General features: G+C 47.2%; 1 protein-coding gene across 6 annotated transcripts in view; it reads right to left on the bottom strand.

Annotated features, from left to right (window-relative positions):
* The window catches only part of Gpld1 (glycosylphosphatidylinositol specific phospholipase D1), a 54,983-nt gene that overhangs the window by 10,036 nt on the left and 22,810 nt on the right, over positions 1-22,137 (bottom strand). For all 6 annotated transcript variants that reach the window (XR_004945047.1, XM_036188976.1, XM_036188973.1 and 3 more), the window contains exons 10-21: positions 19,129-19,236; positions 18,890-18,917; positions 18,669-18,808; positions 15,118-15,183; positions 13,258-13,378; positions 10,172-10,311; positions 7,376-7,562; positions 4,621-4,731; positions 3,837-3,911; positions 3,586-3,742; positions 1,788-1,929; positions 51-156 (exon numbers count right to left, since the gene is read on the bottom strand). Coding sequence is in view for 5 of the 6 variants with exons in the window: in XM_036188976.1 (XP_036044869.1) it covers positions 51-156; positions 1,788-1,929; positions 3,586-3,742; positions 3,837-3,911; positions 4,621-4,731; positions 7,376-7,562; positions 10,172-10,311; positions 13,258-13,378; positions 15,118-15,183; positions 18,669-18,808; positions 18,890-18,917; positions 19,129-19,236 (1,381 nt within the window). In the remaining variant the exon portion in view is untranslated. The remainder of the gene's footprint in view (positions 1-50; positions 157-1,787; positions 1,930-3,585; positions 3,743-3,836; positions 3,912-4,620; positions 4,732-7,375; positions 7,563-10,171; positions 10,312-13,257; positions 13,379-15,117; positions 15,184-18,668; positions 18,809-18,889; positions 18,918-19,128; positions 19,237-22,137) is intronic.

Here is a 22,137-nt window from a genome sequence, read left to right as displayed (position 1 = left end):
TACTGACCAACCACGCTACCTGCAGCACATCTTTGAGAGGGAGACTATACCTTATCTCCTGAGATAGTGATTGCACTCTGGGAGTCTGGTGGAAAGTAGCCGTACACCCTTCCCAGGCTGTTTTTCTCATGGTTCCTGTGGCTTGAGCGTGCCAACCTGGGGAGGGCACAATGGTCAGTGACAGGTGCAGGATTAAGTGTCCAGGGAAGAAGCTGAGCCTCACCCCATCATGCATCCTTTGGGCTCTGTCCTGTGGACTACACTGGTACCTATGAAGTTCGTCTCACCAACGTAGAGGCTCCCAGGTCTCACATCCACCCTCTACCTCCCCACTACAGCAAAAGCAGGATGCCTAATACCAGTGGTCGAATCCCACTTATGGCTCACCCCACTGCTAGTGTCCCTATATGGAAGTCCTGACTGCCAGAACTTCAGAATCGGACTGTGTTGGAGACAGTATCTTTAAAAGGGTCACCACATGAAAAGGAGAAAACTGGAGAGAACCATAATCAAATATGAATTAGTCCTTATAAAACCAGATTAGGTCAAGCGGTGGTGGCGCACACCTGTAATCCCAGCACTCGGGAGGCAGAGGCAGGCGGATCTCTGTGAGTTCGAGGCCAGCCTGGTCTCCAAAGCGAGTTCCAGGAATGGCCCAAAGCTACACAGAGAAACCCTGTCTCGAAAACAAACAAACAAACAAAACCCAAAAAACAAAAACAAACAAACAAAACAGATTAGTACACAGACAAACCGGAGGGATGGGACATTTCCAGGGCAGACATGATTGATTTGCTTCCCCAGTGCTGTAATGCTGCAGATCCAGAGCCAAGTTGCCTTTGGCTACTTTTAGTTCCCTTAGTAGCTGCCAGTCACTGCCCACTTCTGTATCTGACCTGGCATCTCTGTGACTCTCAGGTAAAACCCTTTGAGAGTCATAGACAACTATCTTCCCCCAACCCAGAGGCTCAGAAGCCTCTGGAGCCATAGCATGGAGTCCTTGGGGTTCTGTAACCCACCTAACTGTTGTTTCCCCCAATTTATTTGGGTGGGGGGGAATGCTTTTATTTCTTTTGTTCTGTAACTAAAATAATTTCAAGAAAGCATTTCTCCATTGAAACATGTTATTTGAGCAGCCTGATTCTGTGTTCCTGTGCTATAGTCACTCCTGTTTGCCTCAAGAATAAACTATTTCTGGGACTGAGAGGTGGCTCAGCTGTTTAAGAGCCCTGCTTGCTCTTCCAGAGGACTGGAGTTCAATTCCCAGCACCCACATGGTGGCTCACAACTGGCTGTAACTCCAGTTCCAGGAGATCCAACACCCTCTTCTGGTCTTTGAGGGCCCTTTACACAAGGATTTTAAAAAAGAATTAAGCTATTTCTTATTTCCTTTGCAGTGAGAGCTGTGTCTCGGTAGATGAGTCTGTAAAGACAGAGGGAAGGCGGATATATATATATATATATATATGCCAGGGGCTCCAGAAGAACCCTGCCTATACTTTGATCTTGGATTTCTAGCTTCCAGGACAGTAAAATGAAAGATTTCTGTGTTTAAACTCCTGAGCTGAGGAATGTGTTGCTGTGGTTCTTACAAACCAGTGCGTTTACCAGCTAGCTGCAGCTTCTAAGATGAAAAGTCTGCAGCCTCCCTCCAGAGCTGAGGCTGTTCCTTCTAAGGACAACAGCCACTCACCCCTCTCTTTGCACCCCACACTAAAGAGGTTCCACAGCAGCTGGCACCTGCCCCTGTGTGCATTGTTTCCCCGGGCCCCACTGTCAACACTGACCTGCTGACATTCTTCCAGGTTGGGCTCCCAACCAGCAGCAAGGTTCTGTTTGTCACTGTCACCCCATGAAGGGAGTATCCAAACCAAGAGAAGTCCTCCTCACCGTTCACCTTCCAATCAGCTTCCTCTGCAGTCAGTGTTTCTAAAGAAAACCGGTCTCCATCAACCAACCAACCCATCACCAATCAGTGACACCCAATCCCAGTAAACGAACATGAAAGAAACAAAGAAAGGTGTGTTATGGGCATGGTGGTGCACATATATAATCTCAGAACTTGGGGTGTGGAGGCAGAAGGATCAAGAGTTCAAGGTCATCCTTGGCTCTATGCAGTTTGAGACTTGCCTGGGTGGCATGAGACCCTGTCTTAAAACAAAAACAAACCCCTACATGACTGACTGAATGGTCCCCATCCCCTGTATGAGGGAGGACTTGGAATTGAAGGGATGCATCTTGTTTATGAACATATGAGAATAAGGACCCTTCTGAGACCTTGCCAGAACCCTTTGGTCATATATGGATCCCAGGACCCCAGCGTCAGAAGTAGATGTCACTCTTCAGACAAGAAGTGTGATTCTGGAGCTCATTTCCAAAGGGTGAAGATGTTATTTAGAAAGGTCTTTCTCAGGGCAGTTGAGACAACTGGGATGACTTTGGCCTCAGCCTTCATGGCATTTTATTTTACTCTTTAAAGCTGTAAGAATAACCTCTTCCACTGAGGCCATACTGATCTGAGTGGCCTGTGTTGCCACCCTGGGCCATGGTGTCATCCAGACCCAAACTTTGGCCAAGGGCCATGTCTGGGTCTTTGGCCCTACTACAGCCTCTGTGTTGATGTCCATGGCTCCTGTTACCATTGAAGGCCATGTAGATGCCCAGGGTTGAGGCTGCTACCTGAGGCCATGTTGGTGTCTGAGGGTCATGCACAGCCAGGGCCACACAGATCTGAGTGACCTGTACTGCCATAGGGAGCCATGGTGACATCTGGCCCGAGCCGGGTCTGTGGTCCTACTACAGCTATGTTGATGTCTGTGGCCCATGTTGCCACCAAAGGCCATAAGGATGGCTGAGGTCAGGACTACCACACTTGGGAGAAATGTCCCTACTCCTCACCACAGGCATGGGAGAGCTGGCCCTGATGATATGGGTGTAGAAGAGCTGGCTCCACCCCTCACATGAGGAGGCCGGTCCCAGTGGCCAGGATTGACCAAATCAGCCCTCACTCAGACCCATAGGCTTTGAGTTGGCACACCCCAGCATCTACCCCATCTCTGAGTGCATGAAGAGACTGGCCCTGTGGAACCACAGCCATGACTCAGGGCAACAGCAGGAAATCTGAAAGGAGTCTTGGTAAGGGTCCAGCACTGATGGTTTACCAGAAGCCAGAGGACTTGAACCTGACCAACAACTCACACAATGAACATTTGCAAGTAAAGCTGAGTCGACAAAAAGGCACACTTCTCAACACGCCGCAGCTCCCGATGCCACTGAGACCGATGAAGAGGAGATGGAGAGGCCAGAAGGACAGGAGTGAAGTGAGTTTTTGTTTGGCTGTTTGCTTGCTCGCTTTGTTTTATTTTTAATTAAAGCAGCAAGCCCCTTACCCACTGAGCCATATCACCTGCCCTCACTGGCAATTCCTTCCCCATCTCTTGCCAGTACCTGTCAGCATGACAGCCTGTCTCTTAGCAAGTGACATTATAGCACATTCCAGGAAAAGGACACGGGCCCTTCTACAGGAGATACCAGGGCAGCCACAGTCAAGCTGGGCTCTCTGCCCCTCCCCCCAAGGGCCTCTACCTTTGTCACTCTGTCTGGGGTGTGAATAAAAGGCAGCCACCATCCCTCGCTGCTTCCCTCCACCAGGTGCGAAGGGGGAGCTGATCACCAGGTCGGGCTGGCCATCTCCATCCACATCTGCTGCCAGGAGGGTCCAGCCCAGGTTACAGTAGGTGTCCTTAGGAGGTAAGCAGGAAAGGACAACCGGTCAGCCGCAGAGGCTGCCATGGGGCGGCAGCTGAGCGAGGCCCTGACACGAGGCAGAGGCGTACCTTGCAGGAGATGGTGACGTTAGGGGAAGAAGCCAGCCTCCCTTGCTGGGAACCATAGTAGACATAGACCGCACCCTAGACAAACACAAACAACAATAATAAGCACAAACCATAATGCTTTCGTAGTGTCAAGAACCCTAAACCCTAAACTACAGCAAAATAGTGAAGACTCACTATCCCCAGAAACCCGGTCTGGACACCAGAGTTATTATTGCTGTTTGCTTAACACAGGTTTGGCTATGTATTTATCCCATACTGGCCTGGAACTCACTATGTAGACCAGGCTGGCCTTGAACTCATGGCTATCCTCCTGCTTCAGCCTCCTGGCAGTGATTACAGTCATATACAGTCACGCATCGCCATGCCTAGCTTTGTTTCTTTTCTTTTTTTTTTTTTTTTTTCCTTGAGACAGGGTTTCTCTGTGTAGCTTTGCACCTTTCCTTGAACTCACTTGGTAGGCCAGGCTGGCCTCGAACTCAGAGATCTGCCTGCCTCTGACTCCCGAGTGCTGGTATCAAAGGCGTGCGCCACCACCGCCCGGCATTTCTTTTAACCTTCACTTCCATGAGACTTAAGAGAGCCCCCAAAGCAGGAAAAACAACAAAAAACAAAAACAGCCTTTCTATCCCTGCCTCCCAGTCTGTAGCCACTGCTATGCATGGCAAAGGACCTGACCCAGCTCTTCCCCAGAACACACTTCCTTTCAGTTCCTGTCTCCTCCCTGCCAGGCACACTGTCCCCTGGCCCAGCCCCTTCCCCACCTCTGCCTTCTTCCCAGCCTTACATTGTAGGTAAGCTGCCCTGAGCCCACGGAGGGGGCACCCACAGCCAAGTCAGGCAGCCCATCCTTGTTGAAGTCCAGCACGGCCAAAGCTGAGCCAAAGCGACCTGAAGGCTGAGGAAGCACACGTTACTTCTCTGGGCTCAGCATGGTCTCCAGACTCCCAGTGTGGAGAGCCTGGGCCCCAACCTATTGCCCACAGGCTGAGGCCTAAAACCTCACTGCTCAGTGACACATTTGGGACACATCTGGGTAGCTTTGCCTTAGGGGGACTTTGGGCAAGTCTGTCAGTCTTGAGAAGAAGTCAAAGTACAAGAAAGCAGACAGTCCTTAGGAGCTCTAGATGTGTAGAAACGGTCTCATGTGCACTTCAACCCACACTACAGCATCCTGCACGTGTGCTCTGTGTGTGTGGGGGGGGGGAGTGCTAGGTGTTGAACGTCTCACACATGCTAGGCAAGGACTCTGCTGTTGAACTATATCCCCAGCCCTTTTTGTATTTTTTTTTTTTCATTTTGAGATAGGGTCTCACTATACTGCCCAAGCTGGCCTTGAACTCACGTTGTAACTTAGGCAGGCCTTGAACTTGTGACCCTTCCTTCTGTCTCAGCCTGCTGAGTAGCTAGGCTGGCAGGCCTATACCACCAGGCCTTGGTGAAAGTTTCTAAAGTAACGACGACAAGGTAACAGCGACAGCCGCTGACTTCCGTCAAATACTCATGACGTGGTGGCAGAGCCGCACTGCCCGGCATAGCAGTATCTGGCCTAAGATGGCTATACATTTCAATTTAAAGTAATGACTACAAAACCAGCCTCCCAGCTGCAATGGTCCCATTTCACATACACAAACACCCATTTTCGATGGTTCTTACTTTGCAGAGCAGAGCTGTGGAACCTCCCCCATCGTGGCAGAAAATTCTACCAAGCTTTACATGGATTAAGTTAGGTACATAACTTAGTAAGTTGTTGCTAACCTCACATCTATTTTATAAGGAGAAAACTCGTTCTATTCCAACATAGTTTTTCTTTATGGATATTTTTCCGGCTCCTGTCCACAATCAGCCTAAACCTGACTCATCAGCGGCTTCTCCACGCTTTCCACAGCTTATACCACTGGGAATTGTCTGGTAATGGCGATGGTAATGTTGCCACATATGGCCCAGTGCTCCATATATTAGCCATTGACTAATTCCTGTGCTGTGTGCAAAGCTATCTGTGGCATCTGGCCTTTTGAAATGATCCAGGAACACGACCAAGGACAGGGGATTACTCGGGACAGGATGCACGCTAGGGTTGGGTGAGGACCAGAGACGAGCTGAGCCTTGCCCTCTGCAGACAGGCTGCCTCATGTCTCCAGCAGCTGTGCTCTTAAGCCCTGTTGAGATGCAGCCATTCGTTCACAGAAGAGCACAGAGTAGACCTGAAACAGCAACCCTAATACTCCATGACAGCCAAGGACAAAGGGGATGCTCATGATGACCTGGGCCAGGTTTCCAAAGTCCAGTCCGTGCCGCCTTCTGGCCATCTTCCAAACCGCCGAAGGTCCCAGGGGAGGAGGGCATTGTGGAGCCACCTCCTCCCATCCTGTGTGGACTTAGAGAACGTATCCTTGACACTCAGAGATTCAGGGTCAGCCCAGTGCCACCAAAGCCTCTTCTGTGACCAGCAGCGAGGCTCTGGTGTTCCGCCTTGCTACTAAAATGGCTAATGCTTTCCGGGTCCACAAAGCCCTCCAGGGCCCTACATGCTCCCAAGGGGAATGGACATTCTGCCTTGGTGATAAACATATACAGTGCCTGGGTTTCCCCTGGTGATGAAGAACTCCTCAAAGCAAAGCAGTGATATCTAAACAAAGGCTGGAGTCCAGATGGGCCGATGGCAGGCTGTGACTTTGATAAACACTCCATAATTAGAGAAAACTGTTTCACGGGGGAGATGATGAAAAGCGTATGGGAAGTCTGTGTTCACCACCACACCGCATCATCGAGAAACCACAGCTCTTCCCTCTACCAACCTCGGTACTTGGAAGAACGGGCATGGAGGAGTTCAAGGCCTTCCTGGGCTGCACAGTGAATTCCAGGGAAACCTGGGCTACAGTGTGAAACTCCGTCTCTTAAAATAGAAAAGAAATCAAATCCTACATGTCCACTTGCAGCTAGCGTAAACAGCATGCACATTTGGGGAAGGCATTGCATTTCCTACTTGAATAGTAACAGATTGAGATACAGGAAGTGAAGAGGACTGTGGTGAGGAAAGGCACTTCGCCCGTGTAGGCGGCACTACACTCATTCTCCTCACCCGTGACTCATCTGGAAAACTTGTCTCAAAATGTGCTGTGTAAGACTGAGGTCAATGGCTCAGCAGTAGGGTGCTACCTAGAACCCCTCCAGTGAGAGGCTGGGGACATGGTTCAGTGATAGAGTACCTGCCTAGACTCCCCAAAACAAGGGCTGGGAGTATAGCTCAGTGGAGAATGCTGACGCAGAATCTTCCAACTGGGGGAATGTGGCTCAGCAGTAGAGTGCTTGCTTAGTACTCTCTTTGAGGAGCTGGGGTCGGGGCTCAGCAAAAGAGAGCTTGTCTAGGGGCCTGAGTGAGGGGCTGGAGTGAGGCTCAGTGGTAGAGCAGTTGCCTGATATGTGAGAAGCCCTGGATTGAACCCCCCAGTCCCAGAAAAACAAAGACAAGGAAAACATACCAGATGTCAGCCATGGCTTACTCACCCCTGAGAGAGGAAAGACGTGACAGGAGGTCTCACCTGGAAGCCCTGCAGGATCCCGTGGGCCTCCTTGTCTAGGTCTAGGTCAATGGGGGGCAGGCCCAGGTCGTTGCCATAGATGATGTACACACGCCCAATCTGGAAGCGGCCAGGGTGGCTGTAGCCTGGCGCACCCACCACGAGGTCACTGTGCCCGTCCTGGTTGAGGTCGGCTGAGGCCATGACCCTTAGAGAAGAAGATAACTGAGGTCTACGGCAACACTCTGCTCTCCTCTCCAGAACCCAGCAATTCAGCTTTCCCAGCTGATTCCACGTTCTGCATGACTGCTGGGAACATTCAATTGGGGAGCTGCTGCTGGGAACGGAACATTCATTTGGTGGGCTGTATCATTTCTGGGATTCAGGGTCACTCTCCATACAGGGAAGCAAAATAAAAATGGACAGCTAGAGGCATCTGGGCCTTTCTGGACCACAGAACCAGAGTAGGGGAAGAGCAGCTTCATAAAGGTGTGTGTCCTCCTACAGTCACTGAGATCCTGAGTTGGCCTGTTTGGTCCATTGTTACCCTGCCGACACAGCCCAGCTTTTATGGCATTAAGTTGGGTAGGCAAATGTAGGTACTGTGTGACCTGATTTCCCTAAAGGGGAAAAAAGCCACACCTGTGTTAAAGACGCTACAAGGATTATTGGAAGTCTCTGGTTGTAGTGGTTGTAGACAGATGGAATGTTGTAAATCCAGAGCCAAATTAGCTTGGATCTTTTTTTTTTTTTTTTTTTTTTTTTTGGCATCTCAGTGGCCAAATTAATGGCCCACCCGTTCCTGACCTCACTTCCTTGAGATGATCAGGGAGATCCTTCAGGGATGTATTAACAGACCTCTAACCTCAACCATCCCCAAAGCTAAGAGTGTTAGGGACAGCATCTGAGGCCTGTAGCAGACATTTTACATTAACCAACCTGCTCGATGTCCCCACCAATATACTTTGTTATTTGTTTGTTAGTTTTGAGACAGGGTCTCACTATGTAGCCTTGGCTGTCCTGGAACTCACTATGTAGACTAGGCTGGCCCCAAACTCATAGAGATCTGCCTGCTTCCGCCTCCCAAGTGCTGGGACTAAAGAGGTGTGCCACCACACCTGACCCACCAATATATTTTTAAGTGTCTTGATTTATAACTTTTTCTGTTATGTCACTATAAAAACTTCATGAAACTGTTACCTCACTGAAACACAGTATTTGGGGTGACCTGAATTTGTGTTCTTAGACCATGGTCACTCACAACTGGCTCCAGAATACACTCTATCTTTGAGATGGGAGCTGCCTGTTTGTATCAAGTAAGTACTTCTAGGTGGGACTTGTGACCGACTAGTTACAGAGATGACAGTCAATGGTTCACATGTCACCCTAGGGCTGAAAAGAAGGAAAGTTATGCTAATTCTAGCTCATATGGTCATGAGAGGAGCGAGTAACGTGGCATGGAGAGAAAGGGTAAAATGGTTTCTAAGATGTGGTGTAAGGGCAAGGGCCAGAGCAGAGTCCCTGCGGCTAAGACGAGCCAGCAGGTAAGGTTCTGCTTCTCGTGGCTGCCAGCCCCGCAACACCCCGCCTTTGGCTCCTCAGCAAAGTGGCTAAGAGCCTTTCTTCACACATGAATGACAGCAGAGAGGCAGGATTCACCTCCCAGTGCCCTGTGTTTGCTGCATGTGGCAGTGGCCCCCAAATAACGGGCCATCAGACACCACACTGAGGAGACACAGCAGTGTAGCCAAATCACCCCAACAGTCACTTTCCTGCACGTGACTAGGTTTAAAATCAAAAGAATCTCCAACTCTCTCAATAAACAAATTATTCTTTTCTCTTTCAAAAATGGAGGCATTTATGAACCCATTTTCGGGACTGGAGAGATGGCTCAGTGGTTAAGAGCATCGGCACCAGGCACCCACATGGTGGCTCTTAACGGTCCGTAACTATAGTTCCAGGGAATATGATGCCCTCTTCCTGGCCCTCAAGGGCACATGGTGCACATAACATATATTCAGGCAAAACATTCAAATACATTTAAAAAAATTTTTAATCTTAGAAATATTTTTTAAGTCCTTGTGCTGGTTGGTTTTTGTCAGGTTGACACATGTCAGGGACATCTGGAAAGGGAGAACTTCGATTGAGAAGATGCTTCCATCAGACTGGCCTATAGACAGATCTAGGAGGCATTTTCCTGATTACTGATGGATGTGGGAGGGTCCAGACTGCTTGGGCAGTGCCACCCCTGGGCAGGTGGTGCTGGATTGTAGAAGAAAGCAGGCTGAGCAAGCCATGAGGAAAAGGCCAGGAAGCGCTTCCTCCATGACCTCTGATTCAGTTCCCACCTCCAGGCCCATGCCCTTGGAGTCCTGCCATAGTTCCCTGATGTGACTATGACCTGGAGACGTAAGCAAGGCTGCTTTTGGCCACGGCATTCCATCACAGCAGTAAGTCAGGCCAAGACAGATACTTCCTCAGTCTGGACTTGCACAAAAGCTCTCTAACAAAATGAAGGTGACTCAGGGCCCAGATCCACTCTCCCCAGGAGAGGAGCAGGGCACATGTCTTAGAGTTAAACTGACTCATGTTCCAGCCTTTGTCCTCAACCTTCTGTGAGATAGCCACAGATCAGTAGGAAGGAAATTAGATTTCTTTTTGTCCCCAGTTCACTCAAATTTTAAATGAATCCATTTTTCTGTTTCCTAATTTCTTCCAAAACAAGGGGAAAGCAAGGTTTCACTGATAACACAAATGATGCCACCCCAAAGTTGATGAAGGCATACAACACCTCCAACCTAATGAACTCATCCTTACCAGCCAAGCCTGGCGTAGGGGACAGACAGGAAGTAGGAGGCAGAGGGGCTGGAGACATGCTTTAGATGAGTCTCAGAGCTACCCATGAACATCGTCCTCAGGTTCCTCTCCAGAGTTTGGTACATGAAGGTTACAGATTCCTGAAATGAAAGGGTATTTTAGATGTGAAGATCCATGGCATCGTCCACAGGAAACACGGGACTCCGGCAAATAAAATGAATTCTCTCAGGTGCTGACAAATATAAAACATCTGTTCATTTCAATGTGCTAGCTTAGCCCAGACCATAGAGACAGCAGAGTTACACTGAGACGGGCTGAGGGATGATGGCCGGAAGACAATAGGCTACAGGGGAAGAGATGTCTGTGATTTCCTCAAAGCCAGCAGTCTGCATTGATTTGAAGATTCAAACCCAACAAAAGATTTTTTCTTTTTAGACATCATCGCACTGTAAGGCTTTGTTGGCCTAGAACTTACTGCATAGACCATGCTGGCCTTGAACTCATAGAGAGCTTCTGCCTGGCTCGGCTTCCCAAGTGCTGGGACTTAAAGGCATGCCGGGAAAAAAGAATTTTTACAAACCAAAATTTTAGGAAAGGCAAGCCTGTTCAGTCTAGAACCAGGATTATATTTGTAAATAAATGGTTCATTCTTCTTAAAGAAATGAACTAGAACATCACCAGGATTCTAAAAATGCCTACCTATGAGTCATGACCCCTCTTGCCAAACCTCTATTTCCAAAAATATTTGTATTATGACTTATCACAGTAGCAAACTTACAGTTAGGAAGTAGCAACTAAATGTGGCTGGTGTGTGTGTGTGTGGGCGGCGGGGAGGTTACCACACATGAGGAACTGTATTAAAGGGTCGCAGCATTAGGAAGGCTGAGAACCAGGGCTCTGAGCCACACCCACAGTGAGATGCTGACTTTTGCTTTGACTTCTGCAGGTGCCCAGGAAACAGGAGTAGTCCTTCACAGAGCTGGAGGTCTGTGCCAGGGAACCTGGGGACAACCGGCCACCAAGCTTAGAATTCTAAACTGTCCTTTTACATGTGCTTAGCTTTGCTTTTGCCTGGGGGCAGCAGCTCATTCTATAGCCTAGCCTGGCCTCAACTCATGGCAATCCTCCTGCCTCAGCATCCTAAGTAGTGGGATCACCAGTGTGGGGCACCATATACAGGATGGAGCTACCAAATTGTCATGAAGTTCTGGCTGCAAAGACACAGACAAGCCCAAAATGGGGTGGTCCTTAGCAAGCTGAATAAACGCTTCATCTATCCAAGTTAAGGGAACACAATTCCAAATTCACCAAAGGGTGGCATAAGACCAAAGAAGATTTATAGGCTCCAGCAGAGGACAGCAAAGCAGATCCAGCTGAGAACATGGAAGCAGGCCGGCCAGCCCAGGCTCAAGAGAAGCATAGATGTAAGGACCTGCAGGTAGGCAACATGTCTCTGTCTTCCCTGCTATCATCCTGTCAGCAGGCTGTACACAGACCACTTAGTCCAATGCCCGGCTCTGCTTGCACAGTCATGCAGAAAACACTACCTCATCTATTGTCAGGTATCCACCCTCAGGACAGACACTGAGAAGACCAAGTCTCTGTGATGTCCATCTTCATACACCTTTGCGAGTGTCTGTGAGGGCATTTCCAGGGAGGTATAACGGGGGAGGGAGGACCTACTCTGAATGTGGGCAGTACTGTGCCACCCCCTGAGGACCCAAACTGAATAAAAAGGAGAGCAGGAACTGAGTCCAGGCAGCCCTGCCCTCTGCCTTCCTCTCAGACTGTGAAGATGTGAGCAAGCAGCCTCACACTTCTGCTGTCATAGCCACAAGCTGCCATGTTTTCTCACTGGGATGGACCTCTGCCCTCTCCAACAGTGACTCAAAATAAACCTTCCTTTTTTCAGGTTTTTATCCCAGCAACAAGAAAAATAATGAGTGCAGCCCACCCCCACAGACATTTCCTCCCCCCTCTCCCCGAGGAGACAACTACAAGAACATCTATGTAAAATTATCTGTACTTTGTACTTTAGCAGGAGTTCCCAAGCTCAGGACCAGTTACATAACTTGTGGAGTCCAGTGCAAAATCAAAACTCACCAACTAGTAAGAATTTTAAGGCCATGACAGCAGAGTAGGAAACTATGGGCTCTTTTATCAAACCTAGCAAGGGACACTCCCATGGGTCTGTGCAGGTTGACCTCCAGGAAGCTGGCCCATCATGGTGCGTGACATTCACATTGTTGTCTAAATCCTTCTGGTCTTGGGAACAACCACAACCCAGTACCTACCTATTTCCAAGACTTTCAGTAGTCACATCTCTGTCCTGAGTTCCATGCAAATCAAACTACCTGACTCTCCAAACACCTTGAAACTTCCCCAGCCCGCCACCAGAAACGCTTTCTTCAGCGGGTAAAATGCTATCCACTGTTAGAGTTTCCCTCGGTGCCCCTCCTCCATGATGCCTTCCCCAGTGGCCTCTGAGGAAAAATGGCCTCCCTGCCACCCTCCCTCCAACACACCACAGCTTGTATCATACTCTACCCACACAATAGCTATCATTGCTTTGGTTGCTCCTATTAGGACACAAATGTCCCAAAGACAGAGTGAGTCTCTTCCCCTTTCACTTTCATCCCCACAGTACCGTGACTTCTATGATGGCCCCGTTTGATGGGGGATATTGTGGCACTTGCCTGTCATCCTAGCACTCAGCAGGCTGACAGGAGGACCATGGTTGCCATGAGTTTAAGGCTAGCCTTAACTACGAAGCAAGATTTTTGTCTGGGGGGAAAAATGACCCTATGGATGTATTTCACATGCAGTGGTGTCTGTCAGCATGGGATATGTAGGAAGCCTTCAGTGTAGCAAGCACGCTTGCCTGAGGTCAAAGCAGGACTGGTCTGGATACCGAAGCCCCTGTGACTAGCCCACATCTCTGGATTACAGCACATTTAGAGATCAAGGGCATTCGCTGGCCTGGCATGAACCCAGATGACTGTATGAACTACAATTTGCAGGGACTGTCAAGCAAGCTGTCCTGAGAAGTGGTCCATCCTCCTTCATTGATAACAGGAAGTCCTCACCGGGGCCCAGGAGCCTGCGCTGTAGAACACGCCTCTTTCTGTGTAGTTCAGGTTTTTCCTGATGTCTTTACTTATGAACAAGGTCAGATTCCTGTGGAAATCATTTTTCTGCACTTTTGAGCTGTTGAAAAGAGAGAAGAATAAAATGATCAAACCCAGGAAGACCACCAGCCCCTCGAGTTACTGAGCTGAAGGTACACGTTAATCCTGGCTAGTGAAGATACATGCACATTAATACTGCCTGAGATATTGGGATTTTAACATCTACAAGTCAACAGAAAGCAAACATAAATTTAGAAAAACCTTCGCTCCACAAAATCTTTTGGTGAGTATATTTCTAAGGCTTAGAAGTCAGCCTTTACAAAACTTGATGTTTCTGAGGCTATGGGTATAGCAGAACGTGTACTTGGCATGTGCACGGGTCCTGGGTTCAAACCTCAGCACCAGAAGGGAAAAAAAGAAATGCATTATTTCCTGTGGTCTCAGAGCTCACAGTAGGAGTAAAAGTACTTCTAGAATACCAAACTATAAATGTATTTCAATATTTCACAAAAGAGGTCAAGACAGCTCTCTACCTACTTAGGATGGCAGGATGTAGGTGGACTGACTCATCCATAAAGACATATGCTAGATCAGTTATCTAATTAAAATACATTTTCTAGTTCGGAGATCTCCAACTGGGTGCAGCTGCCTGTAACTCTAGCACTTGGAGGCTAGAGATAGGAAAATCAGGAGGTCAAGGCCAGCCTGAACTACATAATGAGTTAAAGGCCAGCTTAGACTATATGAGATACTGTCTTAAAAAAAAATCACATGTCTTAGCCAGCCTAAACCACAGATACCTAGAAGAGCCACCCAGGCTTCAGAATGCTTACAGATAAGGGAATGATAGGCCCTAGGGAAGACACAGACAACAAGCTTAACCTAAAGATGCTCATTTAAAAAAAAAAAAAAAAAAGCAACAACCAGACTTACTTATTTTAAATAAGTAATCAACAAAGGCTGGGCAGAACCCTTCCTTCAGCTTTTAATTTTCTCAATGCACCAAACTCCTTAGGATCTTTCACGGTAAAACCCTCACTTAAGTATCTAGAATATTTAAGGGTTTTGCTCTTAAATACCTCATTGGTTCTTCAAGGGGACTCTGCTGGGCCCTGGTTGGGCCACCATGGCACATTCCCAGAGCAGCCAGCCTTCTCTCTCCAAGGCTCAGCAATATTGACAATGACATGTTCAGTACCCAGACGCCTGTCAGGCCATGTACTCTGAGTTCCTGATACAATAACTATCTCCAAGAACTTTTATTATTTGTGTTATTGTATTATTTCATTAACAACAGATGGTATTCCTTTCAACTGATAACATCATGAACTGGAGGTTGGTTCCTGGCTCAAGCAGGAGACACCAGCTCTAATAATATAAACCAGGCATTCTGGCTTATTCCTCAGATATTTCCACAGAGTACTTCTTCCCACCTTGTGAATGAAATACTTTTTCAGGATGGAGTCTAAGGAAGGGTCCTCAGCCACAGTAATGGTGATAATCACTAAGAATACCGATGACCACTTAGTGAACTACTGGCTACGTGCATCTGCCTTATGCCCATTATCATCTGTAGCCCGTGCCACTATTCCAGGACTCTACATGTGTTTTTTGTTTTTGTTGTTGTTGTTTTTCACTGTCAGAAGGAAGAGCTGTAGCTCAAAAACATTTGCCAGTGTGTTTGGAAGTCACCCAGGTGTAAATGGCTCCACTAGAATAGGAACCTCGTCTGTCTGAAGACTCCTTGCTCCACCCTCTCTGGCGTAGGCCCTCTTGGGGAGGCATTCTTTTGATACAAATGATTCTGGACCCACTTACCCAAGGGTGTGGTTCCTCCGGCCATCACAGGTGATGAACAGAGGGTTCTCAGGCAGGTGGCAGTCACTGGGAAACAGTGGAAGGAGTTAGGCATTTTTCTACCTTCTCTCCAAGCATCATTTTGATAGGGAATCCGTAACACACTTTAAACCACTCTTGTTGTTAGAAATCCAATGCACTATCCATGGTGTAACTGAGCCGCCTTTAAACCACCCTCAACGCTTGAAGAGTTCACTGCCTGGCCATTCAGATAGGCAGCCCAAGTCTTTCTAGCCAAGCCTTCCTCTGTCCTCCTGGATCCTCTGCCAAGCTTACATGCAAACATGAAACACCCAGAGTCTGAGAATATGATACAAACTGCCCAATTATGCCAGTTACACCAAATAGATCTACAGTGCTCAATTTCATTCCCTTACAAAATTCTACAGAAAGCCGGGCGGTGGTGGCGCATGCCTTTAATCCTAGCACTCAGGAGGCAGAGCCAGGAGGATCTCTGTGAGTTCGAGGCCACCTTGGGCTACAAAGCAAGTTCCAGGAAAGGCGCAAAGCTACACAGAGAAACCCTGTCTCAAAAAACAAAACAAAACTACAGATTCAGCAACTAAATAGGAACTCAAGTATCTCTTTTATAAGTGAGACAACTTTGGAAAACATAAGGGATGACCTCATTCAATAAGAGACTTCATAGGAGTGGGTGTGGACATTATGGAAGGATCAGGACTTTCAAGGGAATTTACAGAGGCCACCAGAGGGGACTAGGAGAAACATGATGGCTTTACGGCAAGGGAAAACCAGGTGCTGAAAGGGAGCCAAAGGGAGCCGGGGAAATGGTGTGAGGAGGGGCTGAGAGCAAGCTTTCCTCACCTCCCTGTCCGTCTCTCCCAGGCCAGACCTTTATCCATTCCACCAAAGGAGCTACATCCCAGCCCCCTCCCCTTTTGGAGGATTTCATGTATCAAGCGATTGGTTTCATAATGACACTTTAATTCATATATATGGTATAGTGAGACCAAAGTCAGCATGCCATTTCTCCTTCCTCCACTTCCCTTTCCCCTCTCACAAACTGCTTCTCCTTCTAACAGTATAGGTGTGTGTGTGTTATCCAGGTTCTGCGTAGGAGAGAAAATTCGATATTTTGAGCCTGGCTTGTTTTGATTAATATGATCATCTTCAACTTCATTTCCCTACAGATAATGTAATTCCATTCTTCCTGCTGAGTCAAACTCATTGCAGAAAATGTGCACACACATTTTCTCTGTCTGTCATGCCAACTCTGAGCTGAGGAAAAGGCTCTCTCTTTGCATCCTCTTTGCTCCACTGCTGGGGGTCAAAAGGCCATCTGACAAGGCTAGCACTAATTCATAGCTCATCCCTGAGGTGGGCAGAGTTCTGGCCACATAAGCGCCATTTCACTATTTCTTCAGGAAGCCTACTGTAGGTTTCAAATAAAATGAATGTACTTTAAAAGGTAAGTCTCCTCTCTCTCTCTCTCTCTCTCTCTCTCTCTCTCTCTCTCTCTCTCTCGTGTGTGTGTGTGTGTGTGTGTGTGTGTGTGTGTGTGTGTGTGTGCATGCCCATGCATCATGTGTGCAATCACTTTGGGAAGTTTCAGTGTTGGTAAATTAGAACAGAGACAAGCACTGTGCTTCTCTCCTGTTTCTTTCTAGCTGTCTTTCCTTAGCTATGTTCAGAACTAGTCTAAAATGGGGCTGGGCTTTGAGGACTGTTGCATATGGCAGAGAGAGTGGGTGGGGAAGAAACGGAGGTTACTCACTCTACTGTGACTGGGCATTCTGAGTTCTGCCAATAGAAAGCTAACTTCCAACTAACAGCAATCATGATAATGGACCGCAACTTATTAAGTGCTTGCTTGCTGCATGTTCAACCTTCCGCATGAGGGCTCTCATTGACGCCTCACACCCTCATTAAGATGCAATGGTGAGTGTCCCCGTTCAAAAGGAAATGAAGGCTTAGGGAGGCTTAACCACAGGTGGCACAAAACTCAGTGGTGAGAAGGGGGTGTCTCCAACTCCAAACCCCACCCATTCTACATCTAGGTTGGCATGCACCTAAACTCTCAGCCAGGCTGGGAAGATGAGTCACTTGGTCCTTGCAAGCATAAGGACCTGTATTTGATTCCCAGCACCCATGGCCTGGCATGGTGGCCTGCAGAGTCAGGCAGACCTCTGGAGCTCGGTGGCCAGCCTGCCTAGTCTAATCAGCAAGCTCCAGATCAATGACAGACCCTGTTTCAAGAAACAAAGTAGAGAGCACTTGAAGAATAGCAGTCCTCTGGCCTCTGTATGTACACGAAATAACATTTTGGAGCTGGGAAGTAAAACACTTGCTGTGTAAGTGTGAGTACCAGAGTTCAGTTCCCCAGAACACACATGGATGAAAGATGGGCATGGTAGCCAACCTGAAAATTCAGTGCTCAGAAGATGGTGATGGGAGATCTCCAAGTGAGCTAGCTAGTCAGATTATCTGCAACAAGGGAGCTTAGAATTCAGCAAGGGGCCCAGTCACAGGGTATAAGGTGAGAGTAACTGAGGAAGACACCTACATCAACCTTAGATCTCCACATGCATGCATGTGCACACACATGTAATCATGCATACACACATGAATGCACAGCACATGCACACAAAAAGTCAAATTAAATAAGATTTATATTAGATTGCTAATCCCTATCAAACCATTGCTCCTTGAATCTTTCAAGTAAGTTTGATGTGGATTAGGCTGAAGTCAATCTTAGCACCAAGGAGAACTTCGTTTCAAATCAACACCGTGTAATTATGATTAGCAATGTGTTTTTAAGAACACAACATGTAATATTCTGGAGCTGCAAGTGTGTGGGCACTTCAATTTATCAACACCCATGCTCCAAGTTCCTGACCTGGAACCAGCTCTGGAGAAGAGCTCTTGCATAAAAGGTCTGCACAGTGGCTGTGCTGACCCAGCTAAGCTCCAGTGCCTCCCCTTCTCTGCAGTGGGAGCTGTGCCAAAGTTTCCTGCCCTTCCTGCCCCAGCACCCCAGCAGCTCAGCTGGGGCAGCTCAGCTGGGGCAGCTGTGTGCCCAGTAAGGATATGTGTGGTTTCTCTGATCAACGGACTTCCCGGACCTAGGGACAGTTCTTCCTGAAGACCTACTTCCTGTTTGCTCTGATTATGTTTCAGAAGGAGCTGAGCCACAGCCCCACCCATGCTCTCCATCAGATTGCCCCCGGGGCCTGTGCTTGACAAACCGCCCACTGGTGGTTTGGTTTGGGGGGACCGGGTAGTTGTGGTTGTGTATGAGATACTTCTCAGTGATCCCAAATTCTGCCATGTCTGCCTGTCTCTCTGTCCCTCTGTCCCTAAAACTTGAGAGGCATTCACCAAGCCAACCAGATGCCCGCCCCCAGACAGGTTTTGGAGAGGGCACAGTTTCCATTGTTTTCTCTGTGAACGGGTTCGGACAACACTTCTGAGTTGTTTTCCTTTGAGTCTGGCCTCATCAGCTGAAGACGCTGCTGAGCATTACGTGAGGAAGATAACAAGGCAAAACTCACCTGGTCCCGTTCTCCAGCATGAAGCTGGTCAGACGGTAGATGTTTGTGGACCAGAACGCCATGTCGTCCAGTCCTCCGAGGAAATACTCTTGAAACTGCTCCACCAGAAATGGGGACTTGGTAGAGTATGTGGAATAGAGCTGCAGTGGAGGCAGGAGAAGTGAGGCACCACACTGTCTGCACAGTCCTCTAGCCAACACTCAGAAAAGGCAGGTCTTTACCTTGGAAACAGCTAACATCTCCCCGTGCCTGCAACACAAACAAGAATCGTCATGAGTTGCACTTTCTATAGAAAAGTGACGCAAATAATGAAGAGTCAGTTCTAGCCCTGTGTCTTCTGTTTTGTTCACAGAAACAAAATCCATAAATCCAAAGTGCACCCCTGGAACTAAAATGTGGAAAAGGGTGCTCAGGAAAGCCCCATAAGTCAGCTGCAGACTTCCCTCGGGCTCACACTTACATTTCCAAGAACTGAAGGTATGTGCAGTCAACAATGACATTTTCGGGAATGACTTTTCGACCGTAGAGATTATCGTAAATTCTCAGAAGATCTTTGATGGGCACGTACCTGAGAAATGCATTAAAAGGAAAGAGAGAGACACTTGGGTTCTGAAACTGAAGGTAACGGTACAACTGCAGGAACTCCACAAGCTCCCTGTGTCCCGTGATCGACTGTATTTATCAGATATTTGACAGTCTTTTCCAGCATTGGCTTTTAACTCTGCCAATGACAGTTGGTGACAAACACCATTTTCTTAAATTATTTATTTATTTATTTATTTATTTATTTATTTATTTATTTATTTATTTATTACATATACAGCATGTATTTCTGCAGGCCAGAAGAGGGCACCAGATCTCATTACAGATCCTTGTGAGCCACCATGTGGTTGCTGGGAATTGAACTCCAGGACCTCTGGAAGAGCAGTCCTTGCTCTTAACCTCTGAGCCATCTCTCCAGCCCTGACAAACACCATTATATTCCCATTTTATATAAAAAGAAAACTGAGTCACAGGGACAGTACGTAGTTTTCACAATGATGCAGAAGAAAAAACTGGTATCTTAGTCAAATATTTATGAAAAGACATTTAAATTTCTGAAATCACCAAGTATATAAAAGCATTCAATTTTGTGAATTCAGAGGGTGTGTGTGTGGAGGGGAGGGGTTGAAACTGTCTTATTCTGTAACCAAGCCTGGACTAGAACTCACTGTGCATCCTACGCTATCCTCAAATGTGCAGTAGTCCTCCTGCCTCGGCCTCCTGAGTGTTGGACTTACAGGCATGAACACCAGATATGGCCCCTCTCTCCAATGAGCTAATTTTAGATGTACAAGAGAAAGCACCAGAACTCCAGGCCCAGCTTTTGGTTCACAGACATTAATTGTTTTAGTTGGAAGGACAGCGGTATCTTAAAATCAGATTTATAGAGTCATTTTTATTTCAATTTCAAAATCCTCAGAATAAACAAGAATATAACAACCAATAAAATCCAACTTTTATAATAAGATGAAACAAACAAAAAACACAAATGAAAAAGAAAGGAGATTTTAAAAATTGATTTATGTGTATGTATAAGAAAGAAGGGATTAAGAAGCCCATTTTTAAAAAGCTTTTAAGAGCACCATGACCTTCTCAATAAAAGTGGCTAAACAGGCGAAAGAAAATGAGAAAAATATTTGTTTTAATGAATCACTAAGCTAACAAGAAAGTAAAAATAAAATAAAATTCCAAAGTCCAAACCCAAATAGAAAGTAGAACCTTTGGAAGGCAAGCAAGGAAAGCCAGCTCTACTCTCTTGGCATCTACCGAACCTCAGAAGCTACAGGGTGGGAAGCAAGGAGATGAACGTGGTTATGGAGCCATCCCCTGGACATGCTCAACCTGTTAGGGACCACACCCCTAGGAATCTCCTCTCAAAGCCTTCAACTGTCAATGACTCCTCAGCTGTGAGTGGGAGCTCATGAGTCCCTCCCTCCTCCATACTGGAATGTTGACTGGCTTGACCTTGTGCAGGCAAGCACAGACGCTGAGTCTGTGAGGGCATTCGTCCTGAGTGGTCCTCCCACAGATGCTGTGAATCCATGAGCACATTCATCCTAAGTGGTCTTCTGCAATCCCTGGCTTGTACTATCTTTCCACTCCCTCTTCTGAGAAGGTCCCTGAGTCTTGGAGTTGGGGAGATCCAGATGTCCCAGGTGTGACCGGTCACTTTCCCAAGCACTTCCTCTCTATACTTTGACAGCTGTGAGTCTCTGTGTTAACCTTCATCTACTGCTCGGACATGCTTCTCTGCTGAGGACAGAGCTGTCCTACAGAATCAATAAACTTTCATCAGAATCCCAGCACGTTTTTCCTGAAACACATCAACCTGATCCTCAATTTCATCTGAAAGAGCAAAGACAAAGGTATCTTAGAAGAAGAAGGAGGAGGAGGAGGAGGAGGAGGAGGAGGAGGAGGAGGAAGAGGAGGAGGATGGTTTGAATGAGAAAGGCCCCCATAGGCCCAGTGTCTGTCTCTCTCTTTCTCTGTCTCTGTCTTTCTGTCTCTGTCTGTCTGTCTCTCTGTCTGTCTCTGTCTGTCTCTCTCTTTCTCTGTCTCTGTCTTTCTGTCTCTGTCTGTCTCTCTGTCTGTCTCTCTGTCTCTCTCTCTCTCTCTCTCTCTCTCTCTCTCTCTCTCTGCATATTGCTTGTGGATAAGATACAAGCTCTCAGCTACTGCTCCAGCACAATGCCTACCTGCCACTATACTCCCTGCGATGATGGTCATGGACTCTGAAACCGTAAGCAAGCCCCTCATTAAATACTTTCTTTTATAAGTTACCTTGATCATGGCATCTCTTCACAGCAATTCAATGGTCACTAAGACAGAAGACAAACAGGAAGCTCTGCCCTTACAGAAGCAGACATACAACAAAGTCGTGGGAGGGAAAGAACCAACGTTCCAAAGGGACAGTCTCTCAGACCAAGAGAAGAGAAAGGAAGCAATGGGTGGAGCTGTAGACCAGTGAGGAAAGAGTAGACCATGGAAACGTGGCTGTAGAACACCCAGCTACCTCTACGGAAAAATTATATTAAATTTATACTTCATCTTACACAAAAACTCCCCGATAAACTAAATGTAGCAAGTCTTCCAGGAGACCCAGGTTTGGTTCCCAGCACCCACATCAGACAACTCACAACTGTAACTCCACTTCCAGGCAATCCAGTTCTCTTATCGTCTCCAAAAAGACTTGCATGTATGTGTTACTTATATAGGCAAGCAGGCACACACACATAAATAAAAATAAATATTTTTAAAACCATAAATGTTTTAGAAGACTACATAGGAGAATAATCTCATGCCTTTAAGGTACAATATTTTTTTAAAGACATCAGAAGTACACTTAACTAAGGAGAACAGCTATATCTACCACTGTGGATTAACAAGTTCTGTTTGTCAAAATACACCCTATGTGAAAATATGTACT

Source organism: Onychomys torridus, chromosome 5 (assembly GCF_903995425.1).
Source record: "Onychomys torridus chromosome 5, mOncTor1.1, whole genome shotgun sequence".
Taxonomy (NCBI): Eukaryota; Metazoa; Chordata; class Mammalia; order Rodentia; family Cricetidae; genus Onychomys; species Onychomys torridus.
Note: the sequence above shows the minus strand (reverse complement) of the source record. Positions and strands in the feature narration are given on the sequence as shown.